Source organism: Tinamus guttatus, unplaced genomic scaffold (assembly GCF_059628265.1).
Source record: "Tinamus guttatus ecotype Peru unplaced genomic scaffold, ASM5962826v1 Tinamus_guttatus_pri_ptg000384l, whole genome shotgun sequence".
Classification (NCBI taxonomy): Eukaryota; Metazoa; Chordata; class Aves; order Tinamiformes; family Tinamidae; genus Tinamus; species Tinamus guttatus.
Genome location: NW_028288918.1, coordinates 2,724,152 through 2,742,500, shown reverse-complemented (window position 1 = coordinate 2,742,500; position 18,349 = coordinate 2,724,152). Strand labels below are relative to the sequence as shown.

At 38.1% G+C, this 18,349-nt stretch overlaps 1 protein-coding gene across 15 annotated transcripts in view; it reads left to right on the top strand.

Moving 5' to 3' along the window:
- The window catches only part of KDM6A (lysine demethylase 6A), a 142,695-nt gene that overhangs the window by 110,478 nt on the left and 13,868 nt on the right, over positions 1-18,349 (top strand). For all 15 annotated transcript variants that reach the window (XM_088530684.1, XM_088530679.1, XM_088530681.1 and 12 more), the window contains 5 exons: positions 11,223-11,352; positions 12,884-12,989; positions 13,524-13,729; positions 15,951-16,015; positions 16,115-16,189. In XM_088530684.1, coding sequence (XP_088386810.1) covers positions 11,223-11,352; positions 12,884-12,989; positions 13,524-13,729; positions 15,951-16,015; positions 16,115-16,189 — 582 coding nt within the window. The remainder of the gene's footprint in view (positions 1-11,222; positions 11,353-12,883; positions 12,990-13,523; positions 13,730-15,950; positions 16,016-16,114; positions 16,190-18,349) is intronic.

Sequence of the window (18,349 nt, the reverse complement as noted above, 5' to 3'; positions counted from 1 at the left end):
TGGAAGACTTGTCTGTGGAAGTTCAAGGTGATATTTCTGGGTGGCAGCTATAGGCACAGATGCTGCAGTGTTTGTGATAGAGAAAGGCATCAGCGGCTGCCGTGGAGGCAGCAGTAGCCTCTGGCGGAGGAAGGTGGACAGCCCAGGGCAACTGTATCTTCAGCTGCTGCAGCTACCTCTGCCAGCACCCACCTATGATGCGTTCCTTTCATCTTCCTGACAGGCCTGTTAGCACCAGAATGATGAGGCTCATTTTATCTCCCGCTCATCACCATTAATACTCCTGGTGGTTTCCTACCTTGCTCTTGCTGGAAAATTGTGTACCAGAAACTTCAGATTGCAAGCCTTGAAACTGCTACATGCTTTTTACTTAGCCCTTTATTTCTTATATAGTTAAATTATCAAAAATGGCAGGTGAGGACCTCCTTGTTTGCTTTTCAAAGAAAAAGAAATGAGGATGTATCTGTGAGACTTGCATAGTCTTGGTTCTTTCATTGAGATTTGGTATGGCATTGGTGCAGTTGTCAAAGGGTATGAACCTCCAGGAGAGGTCAGAGTGCTAAGATTTTATTGTAAGGTTTTGTCATGAGATCCTGGGCAATATGTCTTCGCAGTCTCTTTTGAATCCAATCCTTTTGTTAAATGCAGGTTCTAACAATGCAGGGGGTAATTTCAGAGTCTTCTCTGCCTCAAAAAAAGATATGTTTTGCCACAGTAGTAATAATAAAAATGTTTTCTAAGGCCCAGTAAGAAGAGTTACCTTTTTCTTCCCCTCCCATTTAGAAACCCTATATTTAGATAATGGATTTGATGAGTAATATTGATCAGAGATTCTGTAGGAATGTATTACAAATGTAAAATATTGACAAGTTAAAAAGATTTGATCAAAGAATAAAAAATACTTAAACAATATTGCTCACTGATGTCATACTTGGTGAGCAAAGCTGTGTCTGTTTTTGCAGATTCATGGTTTTTAATGGCATAAACTATAGTTAATCTCCACCTTCCCCCATATTGTTGGAATATTCTGTTATTTAAATACCTTCAAGGTCTGGGGGATTTGATACATTTACCATTAATCAAAATCACAGGCGAGCACCTTAAAATCTACTAGCAGTCATCTCATCTCCTAGAACATAGAGAAATTCTGCAGGGAGTTTATTTTGTCATTTTTCAGCTATTAAATCTTACCCTGTAATGTTTGTTTTTCTTCAAGTGAAATGCCTGCATCTATCACATTCATAAAAATGAAGAGCTTAAAAGTTTATAAATGGGAACCATATATATGTTGTTGCTAGGAAAATTATAAAAATAGCTTCTTGTGTTAGTGTGACTGCAATGCAAATTCAAAGAAAGGCGATTATTCCAGGCTTGCTGTTTTGAAGTTTTGCTGATCTCTCTGCTAGGCAAAATTTTGCTTAGCAGAAATCTGCATGCAGCTTTCTTGAGTCAAATGGTCTAGGTCTTTCTCTAGTCAAATGTTTATTGTATTGCTTGAAGTGCAGCTGTGTGTCAGGTTCTCCATGGGGGAGCTCTGCTGTTTCTGTTCAGAAGCCTAAAAGGTGGGCAGTTTTGCTGCATGCATCCTACAACAGCTGTTGGTGCATCTTGGTGGCTGGAGGGGCAACGTTCAGCCGCGGGACCCGTGCAGGCTCCGTCCTGGAGCGGGGTTTGCGGCGAGCCGCAGGCGTTAATGAGCCCAGCTGCACAGCACGGCCACAGGCTCCCCACGCAGCAGCCAAGCGAATCTGCCTCCAAAAGGCAACTGGGAAGCTCCAATGTCTTAATTTAGTGCAGAAATAGGATGTTAGGGCTGGGTTTTAAGCACAAGCAGAATCTTGGCTGGAATTTGCATGCTGAGGAAATTCTCTTGGCCATATATTGCCACTATGTCTTCTTCAAAATACTCATTGGGGTGAAAATGAGTTCTACTTCAAACTGTATGTAAAAGATTTAATCAGCTTTTTGGTCCCCTAGTAACAGAAAACTTACCCTAAAAAAGTATTCCGTAACCTCTGTGATTTCACATCTTTTCCTGCAGTATTGCACTTATGTTCACATAGTCCCTAAGCTCATGTAAGCCATCATTTTTCAAGGCGAGCAGTCTAATTCTTTGTCCCGTGTAGTCTGCAAACAGCTCAGAGGTGTTAGATGGCACTTTTCACTTTCTTCCTTGGAGGTTTTTTAGTAGAGATCCCTCTTGTCTGCGTATGAATTTGGTTCACCTCAACAAGGAAGCAGAAATAGCAGCTGGATAACTACAGCTAGCAGAATTGAAGGAAAAAAATTGAGATAGAGACTTCCTGAGTAGCTTGGAGGTCAAGAAAGGCCCCAGTATCAGCTGGGACTGCTTTTACAAAGTTAAGAGACAGGATTCGTCCCAGTCGCACTGAGCTTGTTGGGTAGTACCTAGATAGTTCTTAGAAGTGTTGAGAAATTTGAGGTAGGAATTGCAGCATTTTAAGAAGAAACCTAAAGGGTTTTTTTCCCATAATTATGGTTCTGTATTACTAATTTTTATTTTTCTATTTATTTGTCCATATTTGGCTCTGTTTAATATATACCTAATTACCAAACTGTTATACTTAGCAAAGTTTATTAGTATTTATAAGTCACATTGAAATTTCTCAAAAATCTGTGTTACATAATGTTTTCTCAAATGCTTACTGCTTTTAAATGCTCAATTCTCAAAAGATTACTGCTTGTCCAAAATAAGCTGTTTGGCTTTTTTACTTTTTGGGTTCTTTTTTGCCTGTTTTGTTTGCGGTTACAAATTTTCGACCTACAGGTTTATGTACGTCTAGAGCACAAAAGACCTGAAACTGTTAGCAGTTTGGGATTACATAATAGTTGACATAATAGTTGGGCTTGCACATAGTTGATTCACAAAGTAACTAAAATTGACCTACTGTGTGACGGTGAACTGCAGAATAATTAAATTCCTTATCTCACAGGAGGGATTTTTTTTCAGAAAGGAACACTGTATTATTAACCCCTAAAAGAGTGACTTGTTTGTTAATGCTTTTGGGATGTTGTGTGTTACCTGAGAACAAAGCAACATCAAAGAGCTGGAAAGCGTTTCTTTGTGTGTGTGTGTGTGAGGTGGTGGCTTTTTTTTTTTTTAATAGTAAAAGTAATTACACAAAAGGGGCTTAGAATAAGATATTTTTGAAAAAAGTATTTTTCAAGTATTTTGAGGATGTTAATGGAAATGGAAATAGCTAGGCAGAAACAAATGTTGGAATATAATCCTTTTAATCTATGTAAACAAATGTCCTCTCTGGTGGGGGAAAAATAAAACATAAAAGGCAGAAGGGAGGCCCTTGGATGAAAGCAGATGCTGTGTATCATGAAGTGTCAAACACGTGCCATGTAGTCAGCTCTCTGTGATTCTTCTGTGCTTTGTTGGGTGTGAGTGGCTTCCTTGGTCTCCAAGAGCAGAGTTGGTAAATGTCCTGTTTTGCCAAAGACTATCGGGAGTGCTCACGTAGGGCGAGATTCTTTCGGAGAAGCTGGAAGTTTTGTTATACGCCTCTTCCTCAGCGCGGATGCGGAGGAAATCTTTAACCAAGACCCTGTCTACTCATGTGGTGAAAGGAGGTCGTTTCAGAGATTGAGCAACAGTCCAACAGAAGATGCTGGAACAGCTATTGATACTTGTAAAAGAGGCCTCTCTTGAGAGACTGGGTGATGTTCATTGAAAACTTGCAAGCAATTTAGAAATGCAAAGGCTGAGCTATTGACTGCAATATGAAAATCTCATTAAAATGCTATTCTGGGGACTAGGAGGATAACAAATGCGCTCATCTTGTTAAACTATTGGAATGGTGAGATGCAAGAGAAGCGAGGAGGGGATCTTGAGAACTCCAAGTGTAATTTGGTTAGTGTTCAGTACCAATAAAACTGATTGCAACAGAAAAATGTACGGTGGTTATAAAACAACTAGATCATTATTTTTGAAAAATAAACCGTCTAGATAGTAACCTACATTTCTTTAAGCCTTTGAGCAAAAAAACAGAGGCGTGCTGTTAAATGAATTATCCTTCCTTATAGTCTTTGAGAAAATCCCCCACTGATAGGAGGTTATGAAAGAAACCAAGTAATCTTGAGAATAAGTGACAACCTTTGTAGATTAAAAGAAGAAAACATACTAGAAATAACTACTCTGTTTTTGTTGTAAGGAAAGCTGACTGTAAGTCATGGAAAAAAAGTGAAAGTGCTGCTTTGTTTGGTTGTGTATCAGGTCTCTTTTTAAAGAACTGTTATAAAAGCTCTTTTTTTCCTTATTCTTTTAGAAGTTTAAGTATCTTTTCCCTATGAGCAATTCCTTTTGAAAGGAGAATTAATGAAATGTTATCAGAAGATTTGAGATTTAAAACTTGAGCTGTTCGTTTCTAGTGAAGTGAGACCCAGCTGACTTGTAGCTCTTTCACGGGTGTAGCTAATTAATATACTGGAGGAATAATCTTAATTCGGTTTTCAGCTACTTTAAGAGGGTTCATCTTTTGTCATTTCTGAAAACAGACGTTTGTGAAGTCAAGTCCTTCCTGTAAGGAGTCGTAGACAAATGCCTGATTTGATAGAAGACATATCAAATGTCTTTAAGAAGACATGTCTTCTTAAAAATGGCTTATTATTTTATAGTTGCTTATAGAAGTTCATTTGCAGCCTTGAAAAAAGAAGCAAAACCCTAGACAAAAATTTAATTTGATGGTTATTTGCAATGGTTGCTGTGAGAAATCCTCAAAAAAATCTGAAGAAGTAGACAAAGAGGTCAGTGTAGGACCAGCTAAAATTTAGTGTGGTCATTTTTGTGGAAATGTGTGAAACAACTAATTTCAAAACTCCTAGGACTAGACTTGATGGAAATACATATTAAAGAAACTTTAATCACAGTTTCTTACAAACCTTTTTGTTTGATGTGGAAGGAGAAAAACAGAGAGCGATCTGCTGAGTGAGAAGGAGAAAGGAGACCAGGAGAGAATAAGCTGTCTTGGAAGGGACGTTCCAAAAAAATAAAAGTACAGGAAGGAAAAGGATCTGATCCATGACGAGCAGGTGAAGAAGCTTAGGAAACAAGCTTTCCAAAGAGGAGTGAAAGAGCAGGAGTGGGCAGACATCTCCCTGCTTAATTGCTCTGTGTGCAAAGTTGGGGCAAACCTCAACTGCTTTAGTGCCATCTTGGAGAGGTCTCCCTGAAGGTGGGACTCAGCAAGGACATCTGCTTGTGGGATCCTGAAGTCAAACCATGAATAACTGACTGATTTGGGAGGTCTGAATCAAGGGGCAAAGCACCTAAGTTTGTTTGTTTTGGAGAGAAGGGAGTTGTTCAGAAACAAACAAAAGCTCTTTACTCCCATTTTATTGGAACTTTTGTTGTTGTTAGCAAGTGACTTATTTTTGGCTTGAAGGCAAAATTATTCAACTGCTGGAAAGACACATTATTACTGTTAGCAAGTCTGCTTCAACATGCCTAAAGGTGTAATAAATAAATTTTAAATATTTTCATTATGTCCTCCTTAGAATAATATACTCAGTTTTGTTTCAGCAGCCATGAACCAAATACAGAAATGTGTGAATGGGAAGCAAAAATACCTTGGAGTGAAAAAGGCAAAAAAAAAAAGAGGAAATATCTTTTTGTTTTAACTGTTAAACTTTCAGAGGGGTAAAGCTAAAGAGTATGAAAAAGTTGGGTACTGCTACTTGCAATACTAATATTTCATGATAGTCACTAATGTGTTCTGTTTATCTTTTTTTTTAATAGCCTAAGAACAAAGTGATTATCAAATGAAATTAAAAGACGTGAAAGTCATAAAATAACATTACTTCTTACATAATATATAATTAACCTATGAAATTCACTGCCAACCTGTACTATCGAGGTCAAAAACAGAATGGGATTCAAAAATGATTAGAAACACATTTACATAATGAGAAAATCCGCAATTATATTGTAGATTTTCTGTAGGTTTAAAAAAGGTCTCTGGGAGTCTTGCCAACTAGTACCTAGTTGTAAAAGCTAGGATGGAGACTTACATTATAAACGGGTTGTATAATTATCTGGCATTACTTGCATTTAAGCACAGCGTAAGCCTAACTTCTGTGCCGTGTCCTTTGAGAGGAGTCCCTTTCTCCTGTCTCTGGAAGGAGCCTGGGGAGCAGAGCCTCAGAAAGGCAGAAGCAAGACATGGATAACCAGCTTCCCCCAAGGGAAAACGTTAATAGATATCTGTGGTGGATGGGTGGGTGCCCCTTTTTTTTTTTTTTTTTTTTTTGGTAATAACTCGAGCAGTGCAGAAATTGTATCAGTTAAGAAAAACTGAGCGTTTCTATTTTGCATCAGGACTGGGTCAGAAATGGATCGTGAATTCCGGTACCTCCGCGGATTCCTTCTGCAGGCACACCTTTAAAATGTTTTGTCTGTTCTTTGCATACTGGGTGGTTCTGATAGATTTAAGACAGTGTGTCACATAAACCCACAGTTCCTTCTATCCCTGTTAAATGTGATTCTGATTCGGGGAAGAGAGGATCTTAATTTTGTTCTTCAGAGTAACTCTATAATCTCTTCAGCAGTAAAACCTCATTAATTCTTTTGCAGATAATCCTCAAATAGTAATTCACTTTGGTTTTACTTCACAACAAAAATGACTATTGGAGTACAAACAACTACAGTTTGTTCCATTTAGGCCTATAGTATAAAATCAGAATTCAAATGTATAGGTACTCGGGACTTGTTTTGAAAAAAAAAATCTTTTAAAATCTCATCAGTAAAAATACAAGGTGGCAAATATTTTTAAAAGTGCCATTTACAGAATTTATTGTTTGTTAACAACTGGACAGAAATACAAAGCTGAGAAGTTTTAGGTAGGTAGTACTAGAAGCAAAGCACCGAAGAAAACTACAGCCGAGATGATTGAAAAATCAGAAGAAAAAAATAATCAGGAGAAAGAGTAGTGCTCAATTCCTGCCTGGAGTTATTAGAGGACTCACTATGAGGGGGAAGGGTTCAGTAAACATGCTTGAGGAAAAGACAGGTGGGGTGGTCACGTCCTGAGTCCTTCTGCGTTTGCCCAGGAGTCACGGGGCGCATCACACAGCAGCTGTTCTTAAGGCTGACATTTTTAAGTCAGAGGCCTTGGACAGTGTGAGTCGCTGCCCTTTGAAGGAGTCAGCCAAGGAACCGCTGTAGATCTTTGCACCTGGTTTATTGATAGTTCTTGGAAAATTCAAGAGGTTCCAGAGTACTCAGGAGAGTATATAGCTACTTTCTGAAAAATAAATGGGATGACCTGTGTAAATGTAGGCTTGTCAGTCTGATGTTGGCCCTGAGTGAAATAAGGGAGTTATTGAGGTGGATGAATTAAGTACATGTAAAAGATGGTAATTAGCGACCATCAGTCTTGGCTTGCGGAAAGTAAGGATTATCATGTTAACTAAGTATCTCTCACATAGCTGAAAGTCTGTGTAATAAAACAGAGTTAAAATAAATACAGCTGTGTAATTCATTTAACTTTTGACTTGCATAACATCTTTATCCATCATTAAATGGATAGAAATTTACAGTTACACTTCATATAATTGTAAATGGAGAATAAGCATTAGTGAGTTCCATTTTAATGAGATTGCCTTTGGTAAGGTTTTGGTCTTGTTTTATTTAACGCTTTTGCTGGTGGCATCGAGCTCTGTCTGTGGGGTCAGGGTAGATGGAGTTCCCTCCTCCTCGGTGCAGAGACATCCCAGCTGCTCCCGGAGCAGCTGAGCTAGGGAAGATGTGTGGCAGGGAGGAAAAGGCATCGTCACGGGCCAAGTCATCAGTCACCATTTGTCAGGAATCTCTAGACAGCATTAAGTTGTTTCCGTTAATATTCGCTAAAATACTGGCGGGAGGGGATTGCTGTATCGTCAGAGGAGGGGTGATGTGAAACAGATTGGAGCACACAGGTGTTTCAGCTAAACTATGTGCCTTTTTTACAACTACATGTAAAGTTGTGTTCTAAGGCTGAAGGATGTATCCTAGAAATTGTTTTATATACATATAAAAGGAGGATTAATGGATGTGCTGATTATTTGAGACACCAGTTAATTACATAAAATTCAGGCAATTTCCCTTATCTGTGTGGCCTGCTGCTCACGAGCGTTGGGGGTTGCAGCTGGGCCTGCAGCGCTTGCATGAGGCGGTGGCTTCATCCATGGGCACGTTGCAGCGGAGGCCGGGACGGTGCGGGCAGGGAGTCACTGCTGTGTGGTGCTTCCCGCCGCCATCCTGGCCTGTACCAGGGTGACAACTTCCCCTGGCCGCTCTGGGAATGGGGGATGTCCTGCAGCCTGCGCAGTCCATGAAGAGTCCATTTCCCCGGCACAGCCTATCTAAATAATGAAGGATGAAGCCTGTTCTGTGCCTTCTTCCGTCATGGTATTGTGGGTGACTATTCAGGCCGTGCAGCTTCTTTTCAGGGCCCAAATCAAGCTTGTTTTTGTTGTCGTTGTTTGTTTTTGTTTTTTTTAAAAGCGTCGTGTTTATTGCCTTTTTCAACCTGTATGTAATTATATTGGGAAAAAAACAATCTTGCACCAGAGATATGTAGGGTTTCCTTCCCAGTAGCTGTGGTCCCAAAGGGTTTCCTTTCCTTGTACTGATCATACTGATCTATTTCCCTTGTTGCAAAGGCCTTCAGTCCCCACCTTTTTCTGTTGCGTGTCAATGACAAACCTTTTTAGTATTTCAGTTGTGTTCTTTAGAATTTCCATCACTCTGTTTTGCACACTATTGATTACTGCCTTATTTTTTACTCGCTCAGTTGAATTGATATTAACAGAAAGTTCTTCCAATTCATAGTTTAAAAAAAAAGTCACGATGATAGAGGGAAACTAGCCTGTTAAAGATGGTTTGGAAAGATTCAGCCCATCTGTTTTACTGAACCACTTCAATTACAAGCATTTTTCTCTCTCTCCTTTACTTTGCTTGGGCCCCTTTCCTCTCTTAAAATTTCCATATAGGGTTTTAGTAACTTAATAGGGGACTGCAGAGTCATCTACTGTAGTATCAGCTTCAAGTGCTGAGTATATAAGGTATCTCTGTTCATCTCCTCTGCCTTTTTTTTTTTTTTTTTTTTTTCTGTGCTGGTCTTTCTTCTGCATCTCTTTTGCCTTTTCAAATACGTAATTTCTTTTAGCACGTAGGCGTTTCTTGTTTCTCTATTATCCTTTGTCCCTGAAGACCTCGTGTACCCTGGCGTTACTGATTTCTGTTTGCTCTGCGTTCATTACCTTGTGACTAGGGTAGCTTAATTGACGCTAATTCTGAGCACTAACCCATTCTTTCTCATCGTCTTTGCCTCAAAAGTTGCCTGAAAACACTTCCTCAGTTCAAAGGAATTTCCTTCACAGTAGTTTTTTCTGATATTGTGGATTTGTTTTTCTTGGTTTTATTTTGCCGTTTTGTAATGCAGAGATTGCAGCTGCTTCTGATTTCTGCCATTCAGGTTAAGGTGCATTTCGAGCAGCTGAATCTCAGCAGTGCCTCTGTGGCTGCTGTGTTTGTTTGGACCGTGCTTACTCCATATCGCTCTATTTTTATGTTCTTGTGGGGTAATAGGGTTTTTGCAAGAACTGCATCAGGCCTCAGGCATGGGTCAGTGATCTTTTTGTCACTTTGGATGATGCCCAGTGAAAGCTTCCACGTTGCTGTCTCCATTCCTTGGAAGCTGCCCTCTGGTATTAGATCTACCCTGCCCAGGCAATAAGGAGTGTCTGGTATTTTGGCAGGGATGCTCTGGAGACAGTTGTCCAATCTGTCTCTGTTGCACTGTTCTCCTCTCGGAGGACAGCGGTGTATGAGTTAGAAACGTGGTGTCAGGTTTGTACCGGGGTGACTCGCTTGTAGTTTGTTGTGATGAGCACTGGTGTCTCACGATGCTTGGCCTTGCTGCACTCAGAGCTGGTCAAGATGTTTGCTCGTTTTCACTAAAATGTTTACCATAAGTCAGCCTGTTCTTGCTGAACCAAACATTTCAAGTCCAAAGCCCTCATGACTCATGGTGTCTGGTGGCTTGGTTTGAAATAATGATCTCATGTCCCAGCATCAACCTTTAAGAGTTTTCTCCGTGCCAGGATCACGGTTGCTGTGACTCAGGAACACGCTGTGTTGCTAGACGCCTCGTGCCGTGTACGTGTGGCTGCGTTTTCTGCCAGAGAGCTGCTGCTACGAAATAGCTTTTCTGCAGTCAGTGAATTTTATGCAGATAGGTGATTAAATTGTACTTGAAAAATGTCCCTATTTTGTGGGGTCTGAGAGGTGGCAAGGACAGTAACTGGTGAAGCAAGTGAGGCTGCAAGAGAAAGATTTGAGTATTGTTCAAAGTGCTTTAGTCTTTTTATAACAAAATTTAAGAGGTGACTTAGTTGCAAATTACCTTCCTGGTGATAGCGACTGGAAATTGAATGCAAACTAAAAATAAAATGAAGATTTTCAGCACAGGAGGTTGTTCACGACAGGAAAACAAAAAAGTTAACAAGAGTCAATGAGCACATACAGTGGCTTATCTATGTCTGGAAGTCACCTGAAGAAGACTGGAAACTGCAGCAAGCAAGCAAAGTTCCCGATTCCAGAAGAATGTGAAACGGTTTATTCAGCAGATCCTCTCGTATGTTACTCAGATACTCAGATCATGTAACACTGGCTCCTTCTCATTTTGGAAATGAATAAATGGGGGCAGGGGAGAGGGTTAGATTTAGTGTTGTTAGTGGTGCGTATTAATTTTTTGTGACTCCGGTAGTCTTTTGGCTGAGGCATTACTATTTTCTGACTTTAGTGCCCTGTGACACTGCTGTGCACTGTGCTACCACAATACTTTATCTCAACGTTGCTTACAAAAATGAAACTTCTTGTGGCTATGGACTGGTCATCCACTAACTAGTGCTTTTTTTCCTGTGTTTCAAGTCAAAACCTGCTTTCTATGTAGAATTTTGACAAATGAGTCATACTTGCTTTTAATTTAATTTAAGTGGTATATTTTTAACTAATAGTGATTTTGCAAATTTGGGGGTAGAGTAGGAATAATTATGAATAACATCAAATTATGCATTGAGACTCCATCATGAAAATTTGTATGAGCTTTATTTCATTTCTGAGATGTGGCTTATACATCATTTTGCTGAAAACACGAGTATGTTGCTGTTTCATTTGTCAAGTATTGACACAGGCAGCTCTTCTTTCCTTTTAGGAATCTGGGTAAAAATGGCTTATCTAACAGTAGTATTCTACTGGATAAATGTCCACCTCCACGACCACCACCACCACCATACCCTCCCTTGCCAAAGGACAAGCTGAATCCACCTACACCTAGTATTTATGTAAGTAAATCTGATGGCAGAAGCAGTACATCACGGGCTGTCTTTTTCTAGTTGTGTGGTTATGTGAGTTGCTTTATATGAGTATTTTAAAGAAATGAACTGCACAGCTGAAATCTAGTTACAGTGCTCTCCCAACTGGTACATAAGCAGAAAAAATAATAACCTTAGAGAGAATTTTGTTACATAGTTTGTCTTTTACAAAATGTTTTAAATTTAGAATTTCAGCTCATCAATAAAAAAGAGGAGAAACGGCTTCAAAATTTGGGGTTTTATTTTTAACACCTACTGTATTGATTAAAAAGAAAACTGGTTTGTTAGGGATAATGCACAAATACATTTGTATATATTTTGCAAATGACTAGTTTGGTGATAAGTGAGTAAATAATTAAACTGATCTTTTTTCATAACAATCTACTTCAAAAATACGGTAAAGAAAATAATAAAAGTTGAGAGGATAGTAACAACAAAATGTAATAATTAAGAAGAGACAAGTTTTAATTCCATATTTTCTTTCTTATACAACTATATAGAAATCTGTAGTGAAAAAAAAAAAAGCTCTGTAATAGGTTTGCAGAGAATTTGAGCTAGATCCCATGGTAATATAGAAGAAGAAATTATAGTTTGTCTCTACGACTAGTGTAAAAGCCTCAGCCTGGCTTTTTCCGGCCTAACATTGGGATCAGAAGTGCTTGGCACTTTAATGTAGTAACACACTGGCTGGCTGCCAGAGAACAAGATTAGGTTGTAAACAATAATATATGGGATTTTTTAAGTGATAAATCTGCATTAATTCACTCTTTTTAGAGTCCATCATAGCTTTTCTGAGTGTGTACAAAACTAATAAATAGCCATGCTGCACTCTTCAGCGTAGATGTGTCCCTGTGGGTCCTGATACTTGGGGAGCTCGACTCTGCTCCGTCAATTCAAAGAGATGTCTCCAGTATCTCCATAGTCTCTGCCTACAGTGCCCTTGATATTTTCTTTGAAGTCTGCCACACACCCTTGCAATATTAGAAAAGGCAAGGGGGGCAGATTGTAGCATAAAATGGATGTCATCGATGCACAAAAGCGTAGAAAAATGAAATCAGCTTTCTTGGTTAGCTTGAGATATGTATGTGAGTAGACTTTCTAATTGTGCTGTTCCTTGTATCCGTTTTCTGTAGAATTACCTTTTAGATTTTAGAAAAGAATGTTAGCTTATTGTCAGGCTGTTAGAAATCTCTATTATACAGGTAAAGCTACTGTCAGATAAAGAAATAAACTGCAGGAAAAGTGAGTTACAAAAGTTAAAGCAACCTGGGAATAACTCAAGTCAGGAAATAAGTTACTGTAACAAATAAATTTTGGAAGGACTGTACCCAGCATATAGCAGGGAAATGTATGATGTAGTTTTTCATTCACCAGCATGAAGGGAAACAAATAAAATACTTGACTTCCTTCAGTAGTTTATCGTTTCTTACTGTTCTTTCATATTTTACAAATAAGGAATCTAAATTCATCTGAGATCTAATATTACGTTGTATTTTTGCAGTTGGAAAACAAACGAGATGCTTTCTTTCCACCTTTACATCAATTTTGTACAAATCCAAACAACCCTGTTACTGTAATACGTGGCCTTGCTGGAGCGCTTAAATTAGGTAAGTATATGTTATGTGGTGTCTTTCTTTGAAAAATGTGTATATTTACAAAAAGATCTCAAGTCTTATAAGTAGATATTTCGTTTCTGTAATACTGTATTACATTCTCTATTCAGATTTAATAAATGGTTATCTGATTGTGTCTCTGTAGTCTCTGTATAACTATCTGTAGAAAAATTATCATCGTTAGTAGTAGATGTATTATATAATGAAAGTACATTCTCAGAGTTCTAGTTTGTCTTACAAAAATATTTTCCTGGTAATAGATTTAGCTGTATTTACAGATCTGTTTGCAGAATTCGGATTTTTTTTTCTTGGAAATATAATCCATATAGTAGCTTCCAAGTTTTCTTGAGGTTTCTACAGTTGCATGCAGAAGATCTTCAGCACATGAGTTGTAATTTTTAAACTATAATTGAGTGGAGTTATGATGGCTGAGAAACATCTGTATATGCTTTAATTTTAGCCTTTGTCTTTTTGAAGCTTTTAATTGTATTTTAATTGTCATATTTTACTTTTATTCATATTCATTAGATCTAGGACTCTTCTCTACCAAAACATTGGTAGAAGCAAATAATGAACACATAGTAGAAGTAAGGACGCAACTACTGCAGCCAGCAGATGAAAACTGGGACCCCACTGGAACAAAGAAAATCTGGCGTTGTGAAAGCAGTAGATCTCATACAACAATTGCTAAATATGCACAATACCAGGCCTCCTCGTTCCAGGAATCTTTAAGGGTAAATCCATTGTTACTATGTAAGGTATCATTTACAAACTCTACAGTAATTCTGGCACAAGGTTCTTTTAGTAATGGCTATTGACAAAAATGTAGAAGTTGCTAAAGAAAAGAAGTTCCCATTGGCATTTAAAAATCACTTCTGAATAAAGAGTCAACTAATATCCAGGGTATTCCTCCCAAATACTTAGTCGTCTTAATGTAAAACTCCTGGTTATTATATACTTCAAAAGCTTATTAGCTTAGGCTTTCATATAATGATATACAGATTCACATTAAAATTTTTAGAACTTTAGGCTCTTTTTTTACAGGGTAAAACTTCTGGTTTCCCATATGCTTTGAAATCAGAATTCTTTGTTCTTTATACTATACTGAAAGAATTTGAATGTTGCTTATTAAAAGCTTACACTCATACTTGTCTTTCGGCACAACAGCTTAAAATTTTAAAAATATCAAGTGTGACTGATGCTTTCCATATTTGTTACTGCTGGGCTCCAAACATAACATTTTCTGTTTAGTTAAGAAGATGTTAGACATATGTGACAGAGTGAAATGTTTAAAATGTTATTTTATTGGTATGAATTATTAATGTTTATGCTAAAGCAGTAAGTATGTCCTTGGCATTAGCTATGGGCAGCCCTCAAAGGCTTGTGTCATCCTAATGTTGTGAGAAAATGAAGCGAAGGTGGATCAAGGAGGAAAAGATAATACTGACTAATTGCCGATTAGAAAAAGAGAAGAACGACAGGTAGGAAACTGAGTGGTGCATTTCTCACTGCACAGAAACAGCACGGGCTTCAGCAAGAAAAAAAAAAGGACAAGTTGCAAATGAGATCTTTGTAACTTTGGAGAAATGGCTTAAAAACAAAAAGTTGCATCTATAGGAGAGGAAAGAGAAGGGATAATGGCTAAAGATTCTCAGTGAGATTCATACAGGGTGAGGAGAAGAGAGAGCCTTGGGAAGGAGGGAATACTGAAGTTACCAAGAGTGGGTGGACTGGCCTAGTTTGGGGCATAAGTGATGTTTTTCTTCCTCTGCAGTGATTATAAGGTAAGAAGGATATCTAACGCAGGTTGCTGCTGCTAGTTGAACAATCATGCCAGCATTGTGTTCTTGTGCATGTCCTGCTGGAAAGCTTCTGATCTATAGTGTCACGTGGATTGCACGTTCAATAAAGCGTGTGACTGATCCCACAGCAGCTTGTCTGCAGGAAAGCCTCTACTTTGGTCTTGCACCAAAAAGGGAACTGCAGGGTTTTCTAAACTTCTCACAGTCAGTGGTAAAAACAATTTTCATAGTGACAATTTTCACTTTTCTCATGGTAATCAAGTGCCATTCTTAAATGACATACTTCCTTTTGCCTAACACTGCATTGACCTGTTTCATCCCTAATTTTATTGCCTCACCCTGTTCATATGAAAGTCATGTTTCTTCCTTTTACAGACACAAACCTTTTAGCCTGCCTTGGGCCATCTTTGTTTTTTTCCCTCTAGTAAATATTATATCATTTTTCTGAAGTATCTGACAAAATATATGTATTTTTTAAACTTTCTTAGGTACAAGGACACAAGAATTAACAATAGCCCTATTCAAAGTAGGCAGTTCTTTCCTCCTTTTTGTCTTACTCTTTTTTCTTTCTATGTCCATTCTCTTGACAAAAAGAGGTTTTAGAACAGGGTTTTGAGCCTACTCAAAAACACCATATTATGTCACATTTCATATTGGTTAGGTTTTTTCTGCTAGTCATGGCAAAGAGGATTTTATAAATATTAGCCATCTCAGTTTCGTATCAAGAGACTGGCTTGACTTTGAGGGAAGATAAATGTTCTGGACTAACAAAGCTAGTGCTATTCTTTAAGATTAGTTTCCTGTTCATCTGCATGGCAAAGCAAAACAACCTATTGCTTTCAGCTGGAATGCAGGAAAGCAGAAACATGTGCAGTGCAGAAGTTTTCTCTTGTCCTGGGCAGGGCTTCATTGAATTTGTAGTCATGAAGAGTTTTTTGCAATGTCAAAAAGACTGAATTTGACTGCAGTGTTTTTTGACTGAAAATGCTATTGTCTTAATATCCACATAAAATACTAGATACAGAGATTTTAAAGGTTTTACTAGCATCTCGAAACAAACAACCTGATATAAGTGAAACTCCTATCACTATATGCTTATGTGGTGATACTTGTGTAACATAATGATAAAATGTTCACATCTCTCTCTTTATAGGAGGAAAATGAGAAAAAGAGTCACCACAAGGACCACTCAGATAATGAATCCACATCTTCAGATAAGTAAGTGTGATATAAATCTGCTAATTCTACAGTTTTCCATGTTCTTTTTTACGTAATTCCCATTTTCACATTCACCTATTATAATTTTTATTTTTACAGCTCTGGGAGGAGGAGAAGAGGACCTTTTAAAACAATCAAGTTTGGGACCAACATTGACCTGTCAGATGACAAAAAGTAAATCTGATTGCTGTTTCTCGCTTTCACAGTGGTATTTTACAACCGAAGCCATCATGTTGCTTTGAAAAGAAACTTTCCCCCTCACCTTTTTTTTTTTTTTTTTTTTCCTTCCTCCATTTTCCACTTACTTTTCATGAACCTATATAGCGAAATCATTTCTGAAATAAGCTTTTATGTGACTCTGGTATCTGATCAATACTTTTAGTCTAGTTTACTTTGTCACTGACTGCGTAATGTCAATGACTATATGATACAGTTATGTAGAAGAATGTGTGCATCTTTGAGAAATTGAAATTCCTGTCTCTCAAGAAGGCTGAAGACAGTGCTGCCAGTGGTAAATTCTCTGAAGCTGGTAAGCACAAGTTGCAAAATTTGTTATTAATTAAAAACACAAACATTCATTTTGTATTGTATTTTTTTAAATGAATGGATTGTGTTTTTCTTAGCAGCAGCATGAAAGTAAGTCAAGATTTTTATCATAAAGCCTCAAAATGACTTAATATGTTTTCATGAGTTGTGAGTTGTGATCACTGATAATAGAACTCCTGGAGACAAGGAAGTTCTTTAACATAACATTACTCCTGCCTGATTATTCCAAAGTACGTGTTGGTGTTTGCTTAAATGCCTTGAGTACAGGGCTGATAATTCATCTTTGTTCTCTCTTATCCCAATCAAATGGAACTGTTGGTGCCTTTCAACAAAAGACTTGTTTATCTTTGCACATTTAGCTGTTAACCCATTACTGAAATGGTTTGATGACTTCTGTTACAAAATTCTGATTTTGGTTAATTGTTCATTTGAGAAACTTTAATATAATATCTTCTATGATGGATGCTTGACCCAAGTTAAGGGAAAGCTTGCTGTTTTTTTGTACATGCGAACTTTTTAAGTCATTCTTTTGAAGAAAAGCTAATGCATTAACTTGGGTGCTCCAGGTCTTGAAATTTTGTCATAATGTGTGCCTTTGGCCTCAAATAACCAAGAAATAAGCTTTTAAAAACACTTTTCAAATTCTGTGGAGATCTGGTAAAGTTAACAGCTAAAAGCTGAGAATGTTTAATGCTTGCTGAAAACTTTACAGTTCTCATGACTCCTACTCTTGGTAAGTGTGTGTGTGCTGTCTCCCAGCAGTAGCGCACGCTCCCTGTCCTCATGAGTTGCTTGAATGAATTGTCTATAGAGTGACTGAACATTTTCCAATCCAAGGTAATGGATCTTCAGAAAACAGATTTTCTTAGGTGTTGTTTTTAGGGCTACTTTAAGCTACTGTAGGGGCACTGAATGAGAGAATTGAATACTGAATGAACACTTTCTCCTGTTCTGTCAATAAAGCCTTTGTTGAGATCTGCATAGTGCGGAAAACACCATTCAGTATAAATGCAGGGCAGATAAGAATCAGAACACAGAGGATTGTACTAGGCCATGTCTAATGAGACTGCACTAGAGTGGGGAAAAACAGGCTGTTTAGGGCTTGGATGGAGAAAATGGGCTTAGTTGGAAAGGCAGAAGTCTGCGGTCCACAGTCAGGGTAGGAATAAGAGGGTAGGACTTGGGGAACTGTATGAGCAGCGAGGCTAAATGCGTGAGGAGGATGATATATGAGATATATGTTTCTTGCAGAACAAATCCCACAAGAACGCAGAGTTGTCTTAACTGCTGCAGTCATACGCAATGCCCCAGGCAGAGAAAAATTAGCAGAATCTACATTACGTTATTTTGCAAAACTTGTCTTTCATTTTTTTCTTATCACAAAGGGGCCTTTAACTGCATTTTTACAGAAGGAAGAGGAAGCCCTTATGTACAGTTCTGAGCTTTGTCTGGACCCATGGAGAGCTTTCCATACGTGGTCTTGCAGCTTTCATTTAAAATGCTGAGAGTTTATCAGTATTGGCTGTTTTTTACGGGTAGTCTGATTTTATTAATTTTTACCTATTCATGAAAGTTTTTCAATACTGAGTAGACAAGTGTAGAAAGTTACTGTCAAGGGCTAGACGTGTGTGGTGCTTCTTGATGCTATGGTAGAAGCAGGAGGATCCCAGAAAGTGTCATGGCTAAGGATAGTGAATTTAACCATTAAATATGAAGAGGGCTAGGAGACCAAGAGCTCACTAACCTGTCTCAGTTCATAAACAAGTGAGCTCAAGCTCAATTCATGAA